This window comes from Drosophila montana, unplaced genomic scaffold (genome assembly GCF_035044405.1).
Source record: "Drosophila montana isolate Dmon_TW-CO22-7 unplaced genomic scaffold, ASM3504440v1 contig_3848_1, whole genome shotgun sequence".
NCBI lineage: Eukaryota > Metazoa > Arthropoda > Insecta > Diptera > Drosophilidae > Drosophila > Drosophila montana.
The window spans coordinates 1173975-1196751 of NW_026998720.1; the positions used below are offsets into that span (position 1 = coordinate 1173975).

The 22777-nt window shown below is 37.3% G+C and overlaps 1 protein-coding gene and 1 long non-coding RNA gene across 2 annotated transcripts; both read left to right on the forward strand.

Moving 5' to 3' along the window:
* The first annotated feature begins 1263 nt into the window (after positions 1–1263).
* Positions 1264–18381, forward strand: LOC135438791 (uncharacterized). The gene is made up of 2 exons (XR_010437932.1): positions 1264–1657; positions 18338–18381. It is a non-coding gene; the product is annotated as an uncharacterized LOC135438791 (long non-coding RNA).
* Positions 18382–18426: 45 nt separating this feature from the next.
* LOC135438790 (very long chain fatty acid elongase 7) lies at positions 18427–22502 on the forward strand. Its single transcript, XM_064697284.1, has 7 exons — positions 18427–18578; positions 18653–18843; positions 18911–18991; positions 19048–19210; positions 19286–19422; positions 19481–19759; positions 20835–22502. The coding sequence occupies exons 1-7, from the start codon at positions 18518–18520 to the stop codon at positions 20982–20984; spliced, it is 1062 nt and encodes a 353-aa protein (XP_064553354.1). The 5' UTR covers positions 18427–18517; the 3' UTR covers positions 20985–22502.
* Positions 22503–22777: the final 275 nt, after the last annotated feature.

Here is a 22777-nt window from a genome sequence, read left to right on the forward strand (position 1 = left end):
ATTAATCTATCTATATATCTATATATATATATAGCTATACATATATACCTGCATCTATTTATATAGGTAGCTGCTCTTGTTAGCCGCTTTCACATCTGAAAGAAAAGCTAACTACATTTACAATTTGATAAGTATAGAATTTTTATGTATATTGTATTATATATAGTTGGATGATTTGTCATCGTTATCGATATCTTGCTATCAGCTTTATATATATGTACGTACCTAAATATTATTTCATATTTCACGCTTTTACTGTTTTATTTTTTTACATATTTTTTTCTCGGTTATGCAAGCAACAAAAGTTTTTATACGTGTTTATTTCGTTGGATCGTTTTGATCAACAGAAATGGGTTTTTTATTTTATAAATAAAATCGAGATTGAAAGAAGCAGAGTGGTTTACGGTACTGTTGGATTTGTTGCCGATCCCAAAAACTGTAATCGATTCGACATGTGTTTTTCTTGTTAAATGGACTTTTGTGGTAAATAGCTTTGCAGTTCTGAAAGTTTCTGCTTAAGATAATATGTCGTTAATTAAGATGCCTGCCTGAGTACAGCACCCATTGGAGTCATATTGAAATTAAAGGGGCCCAGGTACACGTGTCACGATGATTAAGCACATGCCAGCATAAATAAACACTTTAAAGACATAAAGTAACTGACTAGGCACATTTAATTGCATGAATTTGTGCATAACGAAGTCCATGATTTGCTACAAAAGTATCAATGCTTTAAGCTAGCTTTTGTTGCTTAGCCTAACCAGCTGTCAGCACAAACTCCTTCAATATAAAAATATAAATTTTATTTTCTAATTTCAATTCCACAGCTCCAAAGCCGTTACAATGTGTATCTGATCTTTCGTACAGTTAATTTTAGTATTTTTCAGAATGGATATTACCATATTAATTCAATTGCACAGTACGGTCACTCCATTGTTATAGTAGGAGTTGCCACATCACTGAAAACAGTTGACGCTATAGTGTATGGTCGGATGCGCTCTCTTTATCAAAATACTCAACATGATAAAAATAAATGTTCAGGGGCACATAGGGCGCTCTCTTAATACGAAAAAGCATGCAAGAGTGACGTCAAAAGCGCGTCATGTACAATGTTTGCGCTCAAATAAAATTAAATAAAATAAGACACGAGTTAAAATAAGTACGAATTATTTTTTATTTTTTTATCTTCAAATGCTATCTAGAAAGTTATGAGCTAATAAAGTGCAAAACGCAGATTACTTTTGCGCTACCTTGTCAATATATGACCGCATGCATTCTCTGGCTTTTGTCGTTTTTCTTTTGGGTTTATTGTTTTTGTTGTCCGCTTAGTTTCATTTTAGACTTCCTTGTGCATGGTTGTTGCCGTTGTTGCTGCGATTTTTGTTCGGATATAATTTTGTTTAATTCGATTCCTGTGCGTGGGGGTACGTGTATTTTAATTAATAGTAAAAATATAACATTCGTTGTCATTATCAAGCATCAAGTCAAGTAACGGCAAAATTACCGCAGTGTTAAATAAACGCGTAACGTTTTCTAAATTATTTAACGCGCGACGATCAGTTTGATATTGTGTGAGTGTGTGTGTGATATTCTTGAAATTTAAGCAAAATTCCAACGCTGCACGCTCGCTAAGTTCGCCGGCCTTAAATCATTGGCGGTAAGTTCGCATCGATTTTCTGTTAGCAACTTGTTGTGCACTCACAGAATATGCGTACAGTGGAGAAAATTAGTCATCAGAGTAGTTGCTGCGTGGTTTTAATTAAAAAAAAAAAAAAAAAATACAAAAAAAAACGGTCTCCTGTTTCCCGCCGCGCCCAGCAACGCGCCGTAAGAGTGGCAAACAGGAAAGCAACAGCCAAGTTAAGAGAGGAAGAGAGTGCACGTGCATGGGGCGCATAATTCGCTCTTTACATGTGTGTGTGCGTGTGTGTGTGAGTGCGCTAGAATGAGAGGGAGAGCACGTTAGCACGTCAGGTCGAACGTGTGCGGCCTGCCCTTTAAGAGGGGGAGATTGAGGTGCGTTAATAACTGTTAATTGCTGTTCAGACCCGCATGAAATAAATCCACTGCCCACAGCTAAAAAGGCAGTAGCCCTTGGGAATACCAATGAACGTTTCCTTAACAACAATATACAATATGCAAATGCGGTTTTTGACACCGCTAAAATGGTGCTGTCAATTGCTTGGCACACATTCAGTTATGTCAATTCACATTTGTTGCATCATGCGCCTCTCCCCCAGTCAACGTCAAACTGTCAAGTACGAGTGCGAGCGCGCGCCTGCGCAGCCCTGCGGTTGCATTTTTGTTTTTGTCGATCAAAAAAGTTTCACCTGTCAGCAATGCGGAAATTGTTGGCAATCGACAGTCGCCAGTCGCCAGTTGCCAGTCGATAATCGAAATCGCAATCGCAATCGAGTTCATGCAATGCAGAAGGTCAGCCAGTTAATGCGCCAAAGAGTGGAGCGAATGAAAGCTTGGGTTTTTTTTTTTCTTTTTTAACCAGATCTTTCGCAAGTGCGTTGTGCCATCGCATTACAACATTGTCTGGAAAAAATGTCTCATTAGCAAACTGAATGTGAAAAACAAAAACTATAAATATAAAAAAAGTGCAGTATGCTAATTGAATTCTTAAAATCTTGCGCATCTTAACCGAATAGTTTAACACTTGTAAATTGTAAAATAAACAAATTAAAAAAAATTAACGCTAAAACCGTTTGCTTAAAGTCAACAAATACCAAATCAAAAGTCCTAAGGTTCAAGTTCGCGCATATACATACATACATATAAACATACATATGTATATGTATCTATTTTTTTTTCTGTCTGTCGATGAGATGTGCCGCACTTTTGCATGAGAGCAGTCGGTGCACTCGCTGCCAATTGGGAGAGCGTTCAAAATATCGTATCATATAGAAATTTCATTTTAGCACCGCAGCGTCCAAAGTCCAAGCCAACTGGCTGCCGAATCGGCCATTCAAATGTGTATGTATGCGACCGAGCGTGCGTCTGTGCATATGTGTGTGTGTGTGTGTGTGTGTGTGTGTCTTGGCGTGGCCTGGTCTGATGATGTTTGATGCCAACGTACGCGTAAATGTATGTAAATATATCGCTTATATGTAGGTCTGAGCATCTCATGCTTGATAAGCACTCTTTGGCATTGCCTTAGCTATTGGCTTGGAATTCTTTCAACCGGTTTACCCACAAGAAATGTAAAGAGAGCTTTGAGTAAAAACAGCACGAAGACACAATTCCCTGTTATTGGGCTTGAAGCTTTTTCTGCCCTTGAAGCGGTTATTCGAATTTTGTTGTTACGAAATGCGTAACAAATTAAAGGTGTCATTGTCAACTCCATGAGGTAAATATGAACATATATTAAGAGTTAAAACAAGTTTCTCAGTTTTAAAACATTGCTTCAACTTATTGTCGAAGGGAGTAAACATGTCCAAGTTGACCGAATCGGAGCTTTCTATAGGGACTATTGTTAAAAACCTGAGGTTTTCGATGAAAAACTAACTATCAAAAACTGAGTAAATTCCTCTATATTTATTTTGTATGCTCGTAATAAATAAGTTGAATTATCGCAGTTGAATTATTGAAGTTTTAGTATTGTATTATTGTATTCATTTCCAAGATAAATACATAAATATTTGTACCAATCTCCAATTAGTGATTTTGATTGTTTTACCAATATTGGAATCTCCTAACATACCTTTATCGGATTGAATGAACGTCGTTTTCTAGCCAACTACATGTTAAAAAATATCGCATATTTGCTGAGTATCTACAAGAATATGTAATTTCAGGTGTTTACAAAATTTGTTTATCTGTTTTCTTTATGAATTTCCAAGATCGCCAGCAAAACTATATATATATAAACCAAGCAATTTAAAATGAACCAAAAACTCTTTGAAATACTTAAAAAAAACTAGACCCTTTAGAGTTCAACTGAGCAATATAGCTCAAATTTTGGTCTCTCTTCTAATGCTGATCAGGAAAACATGAATTTGTCATGCCCCTTTTCTATATATTTTTCGAGGGTATTCAAAAGTGATTTATATTGAAATCGATCCGATTCCATGCTGGTTGCTGCGGCACGTCTTTACAGTTATTGTGTTTGACCACAAACATTTGAATAAGGCGAAGAGAACAACAGCGCCGACATCTCGACCACCTGTTGCTCGACTGTGAATACAAAAGATGCCGTTATACATATGTGGCTGCCACAGCACTTGGGAGTTTTCGGTGTTGCCACCCGGTTGCCGATATGCGGCAAGCACAACTTTTGACCTAATATGGCTTGGACATTTGGCTGTCAACAAATTTGCATAATATTTTGGAGATCAATAGTAAAAAGGTTCTTTTCCGCAATATGTAAAATTAAAGTTTTGCCCTTTATAGATTTTATGTGTATTTCATTTTTATGCTTTTGTTATGTTAAGTTTTGCAAATCTTAAGTGAACTTTGATCAATTTGGCTGTAACGTTTTGGCCATCTGTAAACTGGTTAATAGGCGAACCATCTGGAAGCTGTTGCATTTCGTTTTGCAGTGTTTGGTTAGGCTTTGATTTAAGTTTAAATCGCGTTGACTCAATTCAAAAATGTTCGCACAATAATTTGTTGGCCTTCGTTTTGGCTTGTCATTAATTATGTATTCACTGTGTCTTCAGCATAACCTAGTCTGGCTTTATTTATAATTTTTTGGCACAACTTTGTCTGGTTTTTTGGCATTATGCAATACTCCAGCTGGAAGTTTCTTTTTCTCTTTGCTTTATCTTAGAATGCCGCAGGGGCGACAACATCAATATTGGGCCAAGAGGCAGACTTTGAATCAGTTAATCATTATTATACATGTAGTATGTGTGCATGTACAGTGAATGCTCTACTAACGAACAGCCAACTTGTGCTTTGGCAGGCCAATTTTATTTCATCCCAATCTTTTGCTCATTTCAAAAAGTACACTTGCGCAGGCTATCTGTTGAACGACTTTTCCAAAGAAAAATATAACAATTAAAATAATCGATAATTTGTTTTGCTTTTCAATAAAAATTTAAATGTTTTTAACATTTTTTTTTTTAATTTTTTAACAAGTTTTGAATAATAATGTCTTGATACTTAATATTTATAAAACAGAAAGTATATTTTGCTGTTTATATGTTATTTCTTGGACATATCTTTAATGTTGACATAGCTCTAAAGCTATATTTAAAAGGATTGAGCTCTCAGCTGAGATTCTTAGTCGAGCCTGAGTGCCAAAGAACTCAGCTAAGCAGCTCAGATTAGTTTTGAAACAGAGAAACTCAATTGAACCAGAAAAGAAGGTCTAAGCGAATAAATATATACATATTTGCTCGCGCAATGCCTTTAAAAAATCGAATATAAGGAACAAATAGAACAGGTTCTGCTTCTACTGGGCTTTCATCTGAAAAAGACGCGCATTGTTTGCGTACGCTCAAGTGAGCTTTCACTGTACTTTGGCTGCATGTGCAAGTGCTGCATAATTTCAATATTGTAAACAAGTGAAACTTTTCAGTTAAATTGCATTTTGATCGCTTTTATAAAAGGACTGCTCGCATCTTCGGCTCTAACTGGTAGCTGAGTATCAGGTTCGGGCCGTATTACTTGCGCTTTCGTTACAACATCAGTCAACCTACAAAAAACAGAGAAGCTGAAGAAGAAGCTGAAGAAAAAACAACAACAAAATCAACAACAACAACGATGAAATAAATAAAAGCTCGCTGCTGGCCTGGCTGGGCGAATCGATCGAACGATCGGCCTTTATTTAACTTTTGAAACGCTGGAATGCCAAGTATTCGAGTACATTTTGGCTGTAACGTCTTTTGTGGCCGCCTCAACTGGCCTAAAGTCGCCCAAGCGTCACGCACTTGAGCTCTTTTTGGGCGTTGGGCTACATTTGGCCTGTTTAGCTGTGTCTGTGCTTTTTTTTTGCGCTTACTCTGCGGCCTCTTTCTGGCACGAGAGTTGGGCGAAATAATTACAAAATTATTGGGTGAATCGCTGCAATAAACAATACGACTTTTTTTTTTTTTCGTTTTTTGCTCTTGCCAGCTGATGCCAATAAAGTTTATTACTAGCGTTTATTTCTGAACTTAAACTTTTTGTTTTTGAGCGTCTTTCAGTTTATTAGCGGGTATCCACTTTACATATTTCATCAAGAGTTTTGTTATTTATTACATTTATACAGAATTAATTTGGCCTAAAGTTTAAATTAAATAAAGTCTTTAATGAAGGATAATAAATGCCACCGAACTTTGGTCGATTATTCATTTTTCATTCCATTTATTCAATTAACCTAGATATTAATTTAAATTTTCGCTGATATATGTTGTTAAGCGATAACAACATTGACATTTATATATTTTAGCGATAAAACTATATTGTTTATTTAATTTATAGTATATTGTCAATCGTATTGACAATGCGCATTTAGGGCTTATTGGGCTAAAGTCAGATGACAATGCTATGGGCACGCTTTCCTTAAACAATTACAATAGTTGTCGTTTCTATTAAAGCGTAGCAAAGCACTTAAATTGAGTTGGCTCAAACTCTAAAGCTCAAGTTCTCAAATGTAGTTAAGAAAGTAAACTACTGTGTCAGACATTTGAACTATGCATTTATTTAAAAACTTTTCCGACCTTAATAGTTATATTTAATTGCTAGTCAGGCTAAGCTTTTTTTCCCCCTTTTTTCCGTTTATGTTTTTTTTTTGTGCTTTGCTCTTCTCTAGCGAAATCGCTGTTGAACTCATTTCTTGCGCTAATTTCGAGCGCATCAAAAATTAATTGTCTTTGTCATTCCATACATGTACAAGAGCTTGTATTTATGCCAGTGTGTGTGTGTGTGTTTTTGGATTCAGGTAGTTTTCATCGACCTCCATATGTATGCCGAACTCATTCATGATTAAAACAACATCCACAACTGCGTCCACATAGCATCCACTTGTTTTCCGATACTAATGCCTGCGAGTACGCCATTTTGTTTGCATTTCAAATCAGCGCCATCTAGCGCTAATGAGCCGTACACACAAAAGCCGAAAAAAATAAAAAAGCCAACAACGGCAACAACAACAGCAACAATCAAAAGTCAAACGAGTTGAGGGTCAGCATTTTACATCCATTGCTCATCTTCGCAATTGAAAGACATATGTATATTTTTTTGGCATTTGCCCTAATCCAAATCTGACCATGAAATTCATTTGCTACGTGTCATAGTTTCCGTTTTGTAAGAAAGCCAATTTGCTTTTAATGCGTCTTCTGCTTTGTCTGTTGTCTATGCGATTTGTGCAATTAATTTCGCATATGCCCTGCTCCCCTCGCAAGCAGATACACACAAAAAATCAAAAAAAGTTCAACACATAATACATATGTATTTATGTAGTTTTGACTTTGACCCGCTTCGCGTGCCATATTTAATTACACAAAATATACAGGTAGGCGTAAAGTCGAAATAAACAAATATACAAATTATTATTGCCTGCAGCCAGTTTGAGGGCATTTTCGATTTGTCATATACTTTAATATAGGCATTAGGTCTTTTACGGGTTTTAAAACATAAATCTATATATTGCCTATTTAGCTTACTTGGTTGAGAGTCGACTTGCCATGCGTTCCAATTAAGTTTAGTTGAATGCCTTTTTGTGCGACGCCCATGCAGGCATTTTATTGTCTTGAGCAATGTATTGATTAATTATTTATTTTCTACCCGTATTTATTGTGTTCTACACTCGACTATCACTTACTTGTGTGCGTGTGTGTGTGTGCCATAGAAATTGATTGAAGTTCAGTTATGTTATTAACTGCGGGTTGTATAGAAATACGAAGTATGAATTCTTATCAAATCGTTGAACGGTTTTAAAGTTGGTATTTTTACTCTATCCTATATTCGATTTCATAACTTTATTTTAAGTATTTTTTAAAAAGCCATTTCTCGTTAAACTTGAACTTTGTTTGGCTAAAAATCGCAATTATTTCCCTGTGCAATCACACGTGCAAGCGTTGCCAATCGTCTACAAAGTGGACATCAGTCGACATTTCAAACGCTAAATAAACAAATAACTGGCAACGCCTGATGCATAAATTAATAAGTACATATTCAGCTCAGCATTTGCATTTGCAAAGAAAATACCGACGCGACATAAAAGAAATGACATTTCTAGTTGAACAAGTCTGCGCAGCTAGACACATGCCTAGACAGACCAGAAGTCAGCTAGCAAATTGGGTCTCTATCGTATGCATGTAACGGTTTCTTGAATTCAAACGAGTTCAAGCCGCGCTCAGCTCTCTCAGCAATACAACACAACACGACACGCACACAAATGAAAACTGTGCTTTCTGTGCATTCTGACGCTCTCAGCAGCGTTGGTGTGGCATATTTTAGAGTTGGCTGGCTTTTAGCGGTACTTGTTGTTGCTGCTGCTGCTGCTGTTATGGTTTTTTTCTTTTCGTTTGTTTTTTTGCACACCTGTTGTGATGCATGTGGCACAGTTAACCAACGGCTGTGGCCCGCCATCAAAAGCGTTCATAAACAAATGTACATACACGAGTACGTGGACAATCATAAGCCGGAAAGCGAAAGTGATTTTGTTAGCAGCTCTAATAGCCTCAAGCGATATGCTGGCCAAGACGAATGCCTAGACAAATGGCCGGCAGCCACGCCAGTTACATCAACAGTCAACATTGCCGCAGAAGATGGCGACTTGCCACAAAATGCCTTAATTCACATACACACAAACACACACACACACACACATGCGCATCTGTACATGCATGTATTTATGCATGTGTATGCATCTGCATGCCTGTGTGAGTTGAGCAAAGTTTTCTTCTCTTTTGAGTCGCCTTCGCTTTTGCAATGCAAGCACGACTCAGCATAAACAGGGACTGGCCAGCGCAAAGCCCCAGCAGCAGCAGCATTGGCCACTGTGGCAATAGCTCAGTTGTATTTTTGGCACGCTGGCCAACGGTTCAACAAGCGGTTGCTCTGCGCCGTCGGCTTTGTCCGCTCTAGCAACAGCGGCATCGTTAAAGCTTTTGATAAACAAACATAAATTAAACACAAAAAAAAAAACCAAACAGCAATAAAAGCTGCGATTGAAACTGTTCATTTTTTTTTTCTTGACGAAGGGTAAGATTCTATTTTGCGCGCGTTCTCTCCCTTGTTTACTCTCCCGATGGCTCGTTAGGGCATGATTCACCGTTAAGCTGTGTAATCGCTCTGCTCGTGCGCGCACTCACTGATCGATTCGGCACGTCAGTCGTCGCTGTAGCTGCCGTCGCCGTCGTCGTCGTCGTCGTTGCCGCCTGATAAGGTTCACAGGCGCATCCAGTGAGCCGTCAGTTGGCTGAATAGCGCGCAAGGCGAAGCATCGCGCGAACAAAACGGTAAACGTTACCAAAACTGTCAAGTGTTTGTTGTCACGGTGTGTGTGTTTGTGTGTGTGTGCGGCCAATGTTGCTGTGATTATCTAATCCTCATAAGCACAGCAAAATACATACATACATGTAAACATAACATAAATACATAATTAAAAGAAACCAAGCCAACGCCAAAAATTAATAGCAAAGAAAAGCGGACAACTTTCCAAAAAAAAAGAAGATATATACATATATATTTATATTAAGAAACTATAACGAACGACACAAAAGTCAGGTGCGTGGTCAAACTAACGAACTTTGTAACCAGCTTGTAACTGTGTTTGTGTCTGTATTTGTGTGTGTGTGTGTGCATGTATATATGAAATTCGCATTGTATAATCGCATCAAGTACGCAAACGTGCCTGGCCTGCAAACCTAACTGTGATTAGGGCGCCCGCAAAGCCAAAAGATATATGTACATATGTAAACATATACTAGCAAGTATTAACCGGCATTGTCCGGGCAAAGTGTTTATCGCTTAATTTAAATGTTGCACTCAACAAAATCAACAAATCACGTTTGTAATTTTCCGTCAAATTGTTAATTCTACATTTTTCACAAAGTTCTGTGAAAACGACTCTGAAACTAATCAAAAGACAAGGAAAACAGTTTAAGGAGCACCACGTGCGTTTTCTAGCTCAAACGGTTTATAGTACGCTTCAATCAGCAGGCCGTCAAACAGTTATATTTATTACACACTTCTATATAATCTTCCCTAACTGGCCTAATCTTTAGACTGGCCCAATTGCTCTGTGTGACGGTTTGTTGTCGTTCCAAGTAGCGGCTTATTAGTCACTTACTTTATTTTTTTACTGTTTGTTATCATTTCTTTTGTTATCATTTCATTGCTTTTTTTGTAGCTTTTTGTGATCACTCGCCAAATCCAATTAAATGCCGAAAAAAAGCTCAAAAATAGTAGCATAAAAATATCATAAGCCGGAGCTGCCCAATTGGCATTGATAACTGTTTGATTATGGCCAATTAGTTAGCGGCGCTCGCCTCAAGGCAAATAGCTCTTTTTTTTTAATTTTTTTTGGCTATCTTTTGCTGCCTGACTCAGCCAAATGGCTGATTCAAATTGGCAACGATAAGAAATTGTCGATCTCATAACCGATTATCGATTGGGGAGGAATTCGGCCTATCTTCAGGCCGAGTCGTGTGACTCAGTTGGTCACGATTAACCGTTTTATGCGTCACAAGGCTGCCTGGCGTTGCATTTGCCACTTGAACACGCCGCATTTATATATATATATTTTGCATATATATATATGTGCTTTTGCATCGATTTTGCGCTCAATTAAGCTTTCTAAACGAGCGATTATGCCAGATAAGGCACATTGCAAAATAACAATGGGTCGCATAACCCAATAGTCCGTTTAGAACACCCCTCCCCCCTTTTCTGTGGCTAATCCAACGCTCGCCGCGATTAGATCAACAAACTTGAAACTATTTCTGCTCGCGTTTTCAGCACATACCCTGTACTCTTGTAAAATGGGAAAAAGAGTGAGTCCATTTAGCATAAGGGTTCAATTCGGTTTTTTTCTTTCCTTTTTTCCAAGTAATATTAACTTTCAGTTATATATTGATATATTGATATACTGGTCCAAATTCTTTTTCGAATCCGCCGGACTTGCAGTTATGTCCAGAACGATTCTTCCTATGGAGCTATATGGTATAGTTGCCCGATATTGATAAGATTTGTTTTATATCACCAAGAATGTTTTCAATACAAGAGCTTAATTATTGGCGGATTGTTCCTATGTCAGCTATATGATATAGTGGTCCGGTTCGGCCGATTCCGACATATAAATATTCTGTCTGCAACAAAAAGACGGAGCTGTGCAAAGCTTCATGACGGTAGTTTTTAAAATTAGATATGGCTCGATATGGCTATATCGACTCGACTTTTGATACAGATCAAGAATATATATACCTTATGGAGTCTTTTCTTGCGCAGCCCATTTTAAGACAAAATTAAAATCCTCTCTATGAGGAAATAAAAAACATTTTAAGCAACTCTTATCTCTTGGTATTTATAGAATATTTCAGAATATTTCGAAAGGGTCTATATTAGTGTATTTATGTAAAGTACGTATAAAAGAAAGTTGGAATTTGTGTTATGGAAATTCAAAGCTGGGTATTGGGTAACTCCTAGTCGGGCATTCCTGTCTAGAGAATTGCAACTTTTTATTTTCGTGCTCTAATTAATATGGGAAATGCAACAACGACAAGAACAACAACTGCGCTGCATGTTAACATTGCGTGCTGTTCCACATCCCTTCCCCATCCCCATTCCCATCCCCATCCCTATCCCAGTGCGACACCCAGTTCTCTCGATTAATTTGCCCAGCGGCCGTGGAGCCTCGGTGGGTGCGCTCGGCGGTGCACACAGCCGGAAGCAACAGGCGTCTGCCAGCGTGCGGCGTGTGGCCTGCGGCATGCAACGGGTGGCGGGTTGCGGGTGGCGGGTGTCGAGTGTCGGGTGGCGCGTTGTTGTACGCTAGTTGCATGGCTCATTGATTGTTTGCTTGGGCGCCAACAATGACGATGACGTCGCGCGTGGTGACACAGCGAATGTGCAAAGAGATGATAAAAAGAAAACACAAACAGGAAAGAATAGTTATATTCGAAATGACGAATATGCAATACACTTACTTTCGAGGAATGTTCGCTATTAATGCTATTGTATAGTTGTGAATTGTTAATAGTTGATAGTTGAAAGTTAATAGTTAATAGTTAATAGTTAATAGTTAATAGTTAATAGTTAATAGTTAATAGTTAATAGCTAATAGTTAATAGTTAATAGTTAATAGTTAATAGTTAATAGTTAATAGTTAATAGTTAATAGTTAATAGTTAATAGTTAATAGTTAATAGTTAATAGTTAATAGTTAATAGTTAATAGTTAATAGTTAATAGTTAATAGTTAATAGTTAATAGCCAATAGTTAATAGTTAATAGCTAATAGCTAATAGTTAATAGTTAATAGTTAATAGTTAATAGTTAATAGCTAATTGTTAATTGTTAATTGTTGATAGTTAATAGATAATAGATAAAGCTTATAGTTGTTAATGTGGGTAGATAATGTTGATAAGATATTTAGTTTATATGCGTGGAGTAGACTGGGAATCTTAGCTGTAGATGTTTCTTTAAGATATCATAAATAACAAAATCGAATTTTTCATACACAACACAATGGACAGATGTTGATAGAGTTTTATTTACATGTTGTGTTTGCAGTAATTTTGTAAATTTGACTCCAAATTTCTGAATGAACACTAAGACTATGTGCCGAATTTTTGAATGGAGTCATCAACTTGGGATCTATTTTATATGAGTTTGATAAACTTGTGTCTAATGCTGCTCTCTAGTGAAAAGCTGTTACAAGATATCTGGAAATACGGGAACAGAACAAATATACACTTTTTTTACTATTAACAATGTGTTAAGACTAAAAAACTGCCATGCTCAGTTCTTATCAGCTTAATACTTAAGAGTATATCTGTAAATGCGTTACATATTGCACGACAGAGTTGAAATGCCGTAGGTAGTGTATAAAATTACAAAAATACCAAGAAAGATATCATCGGCGGGCACTCGCAACCGCCGCAACCGCCGCAACCCGCAACCATTTGGCCCGCCTCTTTGTTTGCCAATTTTTATTTGCTCCACTTTGAGTTGTAATTCTTCTGGGCTTATTAGGTAAGCCAAGCCAAGCCGAGCTGATGCTGCTGCTGCTGCTGCTGTTGTTGTTGTACATGTGTTACCTGCCGCGATTTACGATGCCACAGCCCATAAATGTTTGCCTTGACAATTTGAACTGTCAACCGGGTGCGTGCGAGGCAAAACGAACTGTGACGAATCACGCTCCGGCGGTGCAGGTGGGGCTATTGCTGCTGGCCGTGCCCATCAATGCCGCCTCTCGTCAATATTTCATAATTCGCAGCAGCACATTTATTGACTTGCTTGCGCATTTTGGAGGTTGTTGCACACACACACACACGCACACGCACACGCACGCACCCACACGCCTTCAATGGAGGTACACAAAACTTGCCACTGACCCAGTCAACAGGCGCAGCAACAGCAACAACAACAGCAACAAATTGCGACAACTGCTGAGACTGCGACCAAGACTGAGGCAATGCCAACGGCAACGGTAATAATCAAAAAGACAAAAAAACACAACCCACAGACTAGCGGCACATTTTTGTCAACGATTGAGGCGATTGAGCAAGCGGCGCTTACGTCGCTGCCGGCTGCACCTCCGCCCCCCTAATAGCCCCACCGCCATCTCCAGCGGCAGCAACACATTGCCCCATTGCCAGTCATTGTTCATGACATTCAAAACAAACTTCAAGTGGCCACAGCCACCGCGCACGAGTACATTGCCTTTGAATTGGCATTAGGCGACGACGACGACGACGGCGACGGCGACGACAGCGGCGATCACGGTCAGGGGACTCTGTGGCAGCCGCTGTGGAAGGCCGTTGAAACATGTGCGAAATGTTGTCCGGTTTAGAAGTCAATGAATTCTTATAAATTTAAGCCAATTGTTCAGTGAATATGTTTCTATAATAACAAACGGGAAAGAAGGCACGCCGAAGATGTAATACCCTTGCAGACATTTCCCTTTGGCAGACATGTGAGAATAGTGCAGCTCGAAAATGTTAAGTTCGTTGAAATATCTTTGAAAACAGAATATTTTGCCTTAGAGGATCCTACTAACCCACCGATCTTTCCTATAGCAGCTACATTATAAAGTGGTCCGGTGTTGATAGAATTTTTCATGCATAGTAAAACTTATAAATGCCAAGTTATCGTAATATATATTGATAAACAAAAAAGTTTTTCCATACAAGTACTTAAATTTCGACCGATCGTTCCTATGGCAGCTATATGATATAGTAGTCCGATCCAGCAGGCTCAGACATATCGACATACTGCGTGCAACAGAAAGACGGACGAGGAAAGTTACCTAAAGTTTTCATTTGGATACTTTTAAAAACTGCTGCTTTTATCGATAAGTTATCGAAGATTGCAGCTAAACTTAAACAGCGACTACTTCTGATAGACGAAAACAGCGTTTAATGTTTCAAAATCGTGCTCTTCAGCTTTTATAGTCCCAAATAGATCAACATATTGACTATGCTGTTTTTGCTGATGCGGAATACTTTAACTTTATGGCAATTGCCTTTTTTCATACATATGCACAACGAAATTATATATTATTGTTTTTACCAATTTCCAATGACCTTAAAATGATTTTTATGTCGAGCTCGACGCAGCTCCAATAAATGCGAATAAATGCGAATAAAGCCAAAACATTTACTGCCCGGTTCGCATCCACGTTTGCCATAATCATTAGCGCAGTCGACTGTGAATCGAATTGGCATATTGATAGAGGGATAAACAGTTGGGTATGACTAGTATTTGGTATTGTAATCAAAGGTGGCAAATTCTAATCAGATATTAATAATAAAAATATGCTGTTCATTATATACGATATATTTAATATTAACAGATATTTATAGATTTATTATCCAAAAGTGTTTAGAAAGAAGAACCTATCCGTTTATACTTAAGGATAATTCTTTAAAAGTGTACATATTAGTTTTCATCTCATAATAAAAAATAAGAGTGATCTAGTCAGGAGTGCCCGACTAAGTGATACCCTAAACCTTTTTATACGAACACCAATGGCAGCTCGCTCTACGCGCTCCTTTGCCTTAGCATTTGCCTTATACATTTAAAAACAAAAAACAATAAGTTACCCATCCTCTCGATATCTTAAAAATGAAAGAAAAATGAAATGAAAGATCTGAATATTCTCTTCTAGAAGCTACAAGTAAAATTTGGTGACTCTATCCATTAAAACCTAAGAAATTTTCTCAAAAATAGAATTTCGAAATCGATGTTTATTGATTGCTTATAAACGGGCCAAGTTATCGATTATCGAAAACAAACTGGTACTGCGCTACGTTTTTTGCTCTAAATAATTGTTAATAATATTTTGACCAAATACAATTTGAAAATGAATGAGTACTACGTTCAAAATTTCAAGCCTCTAGCTCGTATAGCTTCTGAGATCGACCCGTTCATACATATGGACAGACGAACGGACAAATGGACAGACGGATAATCGGACAGACAGACGGACTTGGGTAGATCGACCCTGTTACATACATATGCACAAAACCATTATACCCTTTTTATATACCCATTGAATGGGTTCAGGGTATAACAAAATTAAAAAATAATACAAATCTGGAAAGTTTTTAAAAAAACGAAAGTACTGTAAAAGTATGTACATATATTCCAGCTGTCAGCTCAGAATTAATTTATATATATATTTATTTATTTAAATTTAAATTTTTTTAAATATATTAAAGAGCAGCTGTGTGATATGATTATTATAAATGCTAAACAATGTATTTCAAACAATTAAATAGGCATTCTTTCAGCAATAAAATATAGCTTAAATCATTTATGTAATTATCGATTTAGATGATTCTCACCAAGTTTTCGCTCAAGCTCAAGTGTAGTCTCACAGCATTGCATTTCTTTGTTGTCCAAAGACCTCTAAATTGAACCATCTTTGAACTATCTAGATTATACTACGTCACAGATGTGGCCGCAAAGTCGCTCGCTTTGAGCTCAGACAAGGGCGATTAATGACCGCACGGCTTTGCTTTGGAAATGACATTCGAAATGCCACCCACAACTTAAATTGGCTGAGGTCACAGCTTCCGCTGGCGGGGCACAACGTGCAGTCTTTGTCTATTCATTGGCATTTTAATGAGCGGCCGGCCACTAAGTAAAAAACAAAACGTACAAATAATTATATGAAATGCTCACATTATGCAATTTCTTCAAGTGAATTCCGCATCGATACTTGTACCTTGGGCACAGACTAAATGCAACAACAGCAACAACTGCAACAACAACAACAAAGTACTCATTTACCTTTCACACCCATTAATATTCTTTTATTTGAATTAAGTGGTTGATTGCTCAATTGCATAAATTACGTGTGTTTGTGTAATTTTTTTTGTTTTATAATCTTTATTCTCTATTGCAATTAACTTGTCGCGGTGGCGAATTACTTAGGCTCTTTACAACATATTGACTTGTCATTGCAATTTTGCTTCCTTTAAAATGTCATGCCATTCATTAATTGCCTTAGTTTTATTTTTCAACTTAATTGTTTTTTTATGGCACGTTGTCAATTTTCCGGTATCGGTAGCGACGTGCATAGCTACAGAATTGGCGAACTCTGAATCTACAAAAAATATTCTCATCGATCTAAAAAAAAAAAAAAAAATATGTTTTCTTTTAAGTACCAAAAAGTATGCTTAAATAATTTCTATGTTTTTTTAAAATATATTTCAAGTCAAATTGTAAATAATTTTTGATTAATATTTTAGCCAATTGTGATGTGAAATTCAAGAAAGTGCCTACAAAAAGGCTTAAGATAATAAATATAAAAAGAAAATCAACCAAGTCTTGATCAACTTTAATTCGAGCTGTAGAACTTGCTTTTAAAAAATTCTGTAAACGCTTACAGCGCAATAAATTACTAATATAGCATAGCATTATTCCAGATTGAAATAAAAAACGAGAAAGTTAGGAGAAAGTTATCTTCGAAACGCCGAAGAGTTAATACCCTAGTAGAAGATTTGTACGAATACTAAAGCTCGCAAATGCTGAGTTTGATGAAAACATATTGGAAAAGAGAATATAATGCCATACAAGAACTCACTTTTCGTTCGATCTTTCTTATGGCAGCTATATGATGAGCTATATGATGTTGATACGATTTTGCAGATATATGAAACATAGTGAAACTAATTAATGCCAAGCTCAAGATAGATTTGAAACTGAGACTAGTTCGTATAGAATTAGACGGACAGATAGACGGACTATCAACTCGTCTGTTGATGCTGATCTAGAATATATTTTCTTTATGGATTCGGATATGTTTGCTTCTATGCATGTTACACAATGCTTGACTAAATTGTAATACCCTCTACTAGGGTATACTAATGCAAAATGTTCTAGATTTGTTTTAATAGATGTTTAAAATAGACGTTGCTTTATGGTCTACTAAAGTCCCTTTCACTTTTGTAGGCAATGCATGAACATTATTATATTATTATATTACATTATTACTATTGTTGTTCTTAATATAGTAATCTGAAAAAAATACAGAATTACGGACTTAAATTGTTGTCTAGCGTTGTCGGAATTTGCCTAAGGTCGGCTTTACTGAAGCTAAGCTTAAAATGATAAAAACAAGTATGTTCTCTTTTATCCCGGAATTCTTAATTTAAGCCTATTTTGAGCGTAATTAGCTTGATCTGAGCAAAATATGGCTTAGCCTTGAGTCAAAAATGGTATTGATTCAAGACAGGATGGTATTGATTTAAGTGCAAAACAAGTTTGTCTTTAAGCCCAAAACAAACTGCGACTATCTGAATTACAGTTCGTTTTGTAAACTTGATTTAATCCCAATTTAAAAAGTGGGGGATTGCTGAACGCTCAGCATGAGCTTGCTTCAAGTAAACTCCTGATTAAATTATTGCCATGCATATAAACTAAAGCTTTAGCTTTCGACATATACACCTGCCTGGGATTCACCTGCACAAACGACTGGCTTGCTTAGGTACATTGACCGGGAGATGTTCTTAAACTGAATCTAAATTCAAAATCAATTTGCGTGCGTTCAAACAATTTGTGCATTTAGCACTTGAAGTTGCGGTTGTATCTTTTGAATTGATTTGACAGATACAAAAACAGCAGTAAATGTCATAAATTTCGAAATGGGATTCCATTTTTTCCGTTAACACAATAGAAATTAAATGTTTTAAGTCCACAAATTTAACAATGTATTAAACTAAATTGCAGTTTTTAACTTTGGAGGCTAAACGGCAACTGAAATAACAAACAATCGACAATAGGAATTTCTGCAACACCAGCAACAACAGCAACAACAGCAACAGCATCAGCAACATCAGCAACAGCATCAGCAACATCAGCAACAGCAACACCTGCAACAACAGCAACACCTGCAACAACAGCAACAACATGGATGTACTCATGCATGATGCGTTACATTGGTACAGAGACCTAATGGACAATAAAAGTGGTCAGTATTGACAATGTATTTAAGAGTTCCAAATTGACTTACCTGAGTTTATATTTGATTGATTTTTGTAACAGATCCGCGCGTGAACAACTTCTTTCTGCTCTCCTCGCCGCTGCCCACACTTGGCTTGTGCATATTTTATGCATACTTCAGCAAATCGCTGGGCCCCCGGCTGATGGCTAACCGCAAGCCCATGGATCTCCGCAAGGTGCTAGTGTACTACAATGCAATACAGACCATATTCAGCGCGTGGATTTTTTATGAGGTATATTATAAGGTATATTATGAGGTAAATGAATGCATTTAAAAACGGCCTATCTTTTATTCATTAGTACTTAATGAGCGGCTGGTGGGGTCATTATAGCTTCAAGTGTCAGCCCGTCGACTACAGCAACAGTCCCATGGCCATGCGGGTAGGTTTCTGGCGCAGTTCCATAAATTCAATTGATGAATAACTCTTGCTCTGTAGATGGTCAATATCTGCTGGTGGTACTACATATCAAAGTTTACAGAATTCTTTGACACGCTCTTCTTCATATTGCGCAAGAAGAACGAGCACGTTTCAACGCTGCATGTCATACACCACGGCTGCATGCCGTTCTCGGTGTGGATGGGCCTTAAATTTGCACCGGGTACGTGCCCTTCGCCTTACATCAACTGTCACATAATTGTATAATAATAAATATTCATTACGTTATTTATCGCAGGTGGCCACAGCACTTTCTTTGCCCTGCTAAACTCGTTTGTACACATTGTGATGTATTTCTATTATATGATTGCTGCCATGGGTCCAAAGTATCAGAAGTTTATCTGGTGGAAGAAATACCTAACCACCTTTCAAATGGTATACTCCCACAATTTACACAGCCAGGCATCCTGACTAACCACTTTGTTATTACCAGGTACAATTTGTGGCCATATTTACGCATCAGTTCCAGCTGCTGTTCCGGGACTGCGATTACCCCAAGGGCTTCATGGTCTGGATTGGCCTGCATGGCGTGATGTTCCTATTTCTGTTCTCCGATTTCTACAAAGCCAAATACCTAAATGCGCAGCGTCGTCGCCGCGAGGCCATCAAGGCCAATGGCCACTCCAACGGCGTTCACACGAACGGCAAAGTCAAGCATTTGGGCAGTGGCGATCCCCAGCTAACCAATGGCGGCCACAAGGGTGCCTGTATGGTAAGTTTCAACTGATATCAATTTGCAGGCGCAAGAAAAACCAAAAAAATAGAAACAAAAACAACAACAAGAAACATAAATAAACGCATGGCGTAGGTAAGCAACATTAAATCAAGTAGCCCTTGAAAGTTATTAGCCGTGGCTAAGCACACAAATCGACGACGCCCGTTCCAAGTGCAGGTCCCCAGTGGAGGCAGGTGAGAGGAGTGCCAGTCTATGCAAACTAGAGTTGGAAGCGTGTCGTGTTTTTTTTTCTGCTTGTGTGACATGATCACGCACGACGTGTTCGTATACAATTATCAACACTCGTGCGTGGTTGTGCTCTGAGAAATGTGGAAGACAAAACAATTTCTAAACATTCCAAATTTGTATAGCACATATGCAACTTGTGTACTTGACCGTGCCTATTGGATCGCATCTAAATTAATTTTAAGCTCAATTTATTAGAATACTTTTGTTTTTCCTTTCAATAAAAAAAGGCTAATAAAAGTTGCTTTTATTGCGTATTCAATTTATTATATTAGAATTGTCAAACGATTCCGACCAAGGTTCCACGTCCTTCCGTTTGATAAGATAATTAGTCATTATAAAAATGTTTGAAAATTAAAAAGTTCTTGTGCACATGATTTTTTAACTTGCGTGTTTCTTAATTGCAACTCGCGTTGTACGAATCCGATCTATTCCATCTCTAATGCTTAAATACACGTACATATGCGTAGTTGTTGTTGTTTTTTGATCAACTTAAAAATTCTAACTAGCTTAGTTAAACAAACAACGCACACACACACACACACACACACACACACACGCACACACACACGCGCGCACAGCACTCGCAAACTCTCAACACTGCGCGGGGGACATTTCAATTAGCGTAAACATGCGAAGCCGGATGCGAAGGCCCAATCATATTGGCTGCTGGCCATTAGGAAGGCTGTGTGCCTTGCTTTGAACTTTAGCTGGGGTCTAGTACGAGGGGTGTTGAGGCAGGAGAGAGCTGCAGACACGTGCTCGTCAAAAACGAATCATACAGAATATTAATCGCATCTTTATTTTCCGTTCTCTACACTTGCAGCCCGTTTTGGAGGATGAATATGTGAATAGCAATGGGCATGTGAATGCCTATCAGGATGGTTACTTCAAGGAGGGCGTACTATCTACCAACGATGCCATCCTGAATCCGGACAGCAGTAGCTCTAGTCTTCATCAGCGCAAAGTCAAATAACTACTACTAAGACGTACTACGATGATATTCATTATGTTTACTTTAAGTGTTTAGCAAGTAACTAAATTGATAGAGCAGATCGAAACAGGCTGACGGCAGAATAATAATGCGTCCATGCAATTATGACCATTGGCAACAAAAAGCAACAAAAATCAGAAAAAATCAGCAAAATCTAAAAAAACAAAAGAAAAGTAATAAACCATTATTTGATTTTAGTAATTTATGATAAATATGATTGTAAAAGCAAGCCAGATATTAGTGTATAATGTGAAGCCACATGGCTCACATATATATATATATATGTATTTATATATATATATATATATGGGCAGACCAAAAACCAGAACCAGGGAACCTAATTTCCCTCCACCAACAAGACCATCAGCACCACTGTAGCCGAAGCCGTCAGATAGATTAGGAGGAGGATAACAGAATAGAACTGCTTTAAGAAAGAAATGTTTATATATATCTATATATATATATATTGTCGATTGTATTATTCCCCCAAATAATATTCTTACGCCCACATAAATGAACATATTTTTTGTAAAAATATTTGTAGGCTAAATTTGTAATTCTCAATTTGAGGCGTATTCTAAACTGGGCAACAGATATCACATTTATACGATAGGGCAAATTGACAAATCCCCACTTAATACAACAACAATAATAAATATATATATATAAATATATTTACTTATGTAACGATACACTCACACACACACACACACACACAAATATAACTAGGCATTATCATTAATATGAGAAATTTGGATAACAAACTGAGACGTCAACCTAACGATAAAAGATAACAAAACATGCTCTTAAGCCTGCTTTAAACTTAAACGTTAAACTAATTGTAGCTTGTTTTTGTATATTGAAAGATAGAGAGAGAGAGAGAGAGAGAGAGAGAGGGAGAGAGAGAGAACATGTTTGTTGCAATATTTTGTAAATGGTCTAATAGTTAAAACTTATATATAGTGCGACGTTGTAGTTAGCTAGCCAATTGCAAACTAAAACAAAAACTAAACAAATTTAGCACAAAATGCTAATGCTGCGAAAACAACAACAAAACATTATGGAGGAATAGCTTTAGACTTTAAGTGTAAAACAGCTGAAGGAGCAGACAATCGGTTCGGCGTTGAGCCCCCAACCCCATTTGAAAACTAGAAGCAAACGAAATTTAAACAAACTCCCAATACCTTAAACATTTATATGTATAACCATTTTGTTTCACATTTCATTTTTAAATATTTCAATTCTCGGTGTGGCTTTTGTGCGTAGGTTTTTTTTTATATTTGTTACCCTCTATATTTGGTTTGTAAATGTTAAAATAGTTTTTTATTTGGCGCTTAGCGAAATGAAAAAAAAAAAGAGTTAAGAGTTATTTGTACTACAGTCTGTTAAACTGTGCATTGGTTTCTTTGTTAAGTTGTGGTTTAAGCTGACAAGTTCAAAAACTATGGAAAACATGAGAAAAAAGCTTATTAATTTATATTAAAGAAATATGAAAGCAAACATGTGTTTTTTATTAATTGTTATGCATCAAACTGTTCATTCATCAGCTCGTCTAAACTTTTGGCTTGATGCGAAAAAGGTTACTAACTTCCGGTTAAATGTGCCTTGCAGACTTAAAGCTCGTATCTTGGCTAAAACCTTGACAATTTTGTCATTGTGGTTTGGTCGTCTAGATTATGTAAATCTTGACATGAAAAGTTCTCCTACTTCGTAGCAAATGGTTTCTTAAATTATCCGGGATAACAAAAACCTCCTTACCAAAAACCCTTACCCTT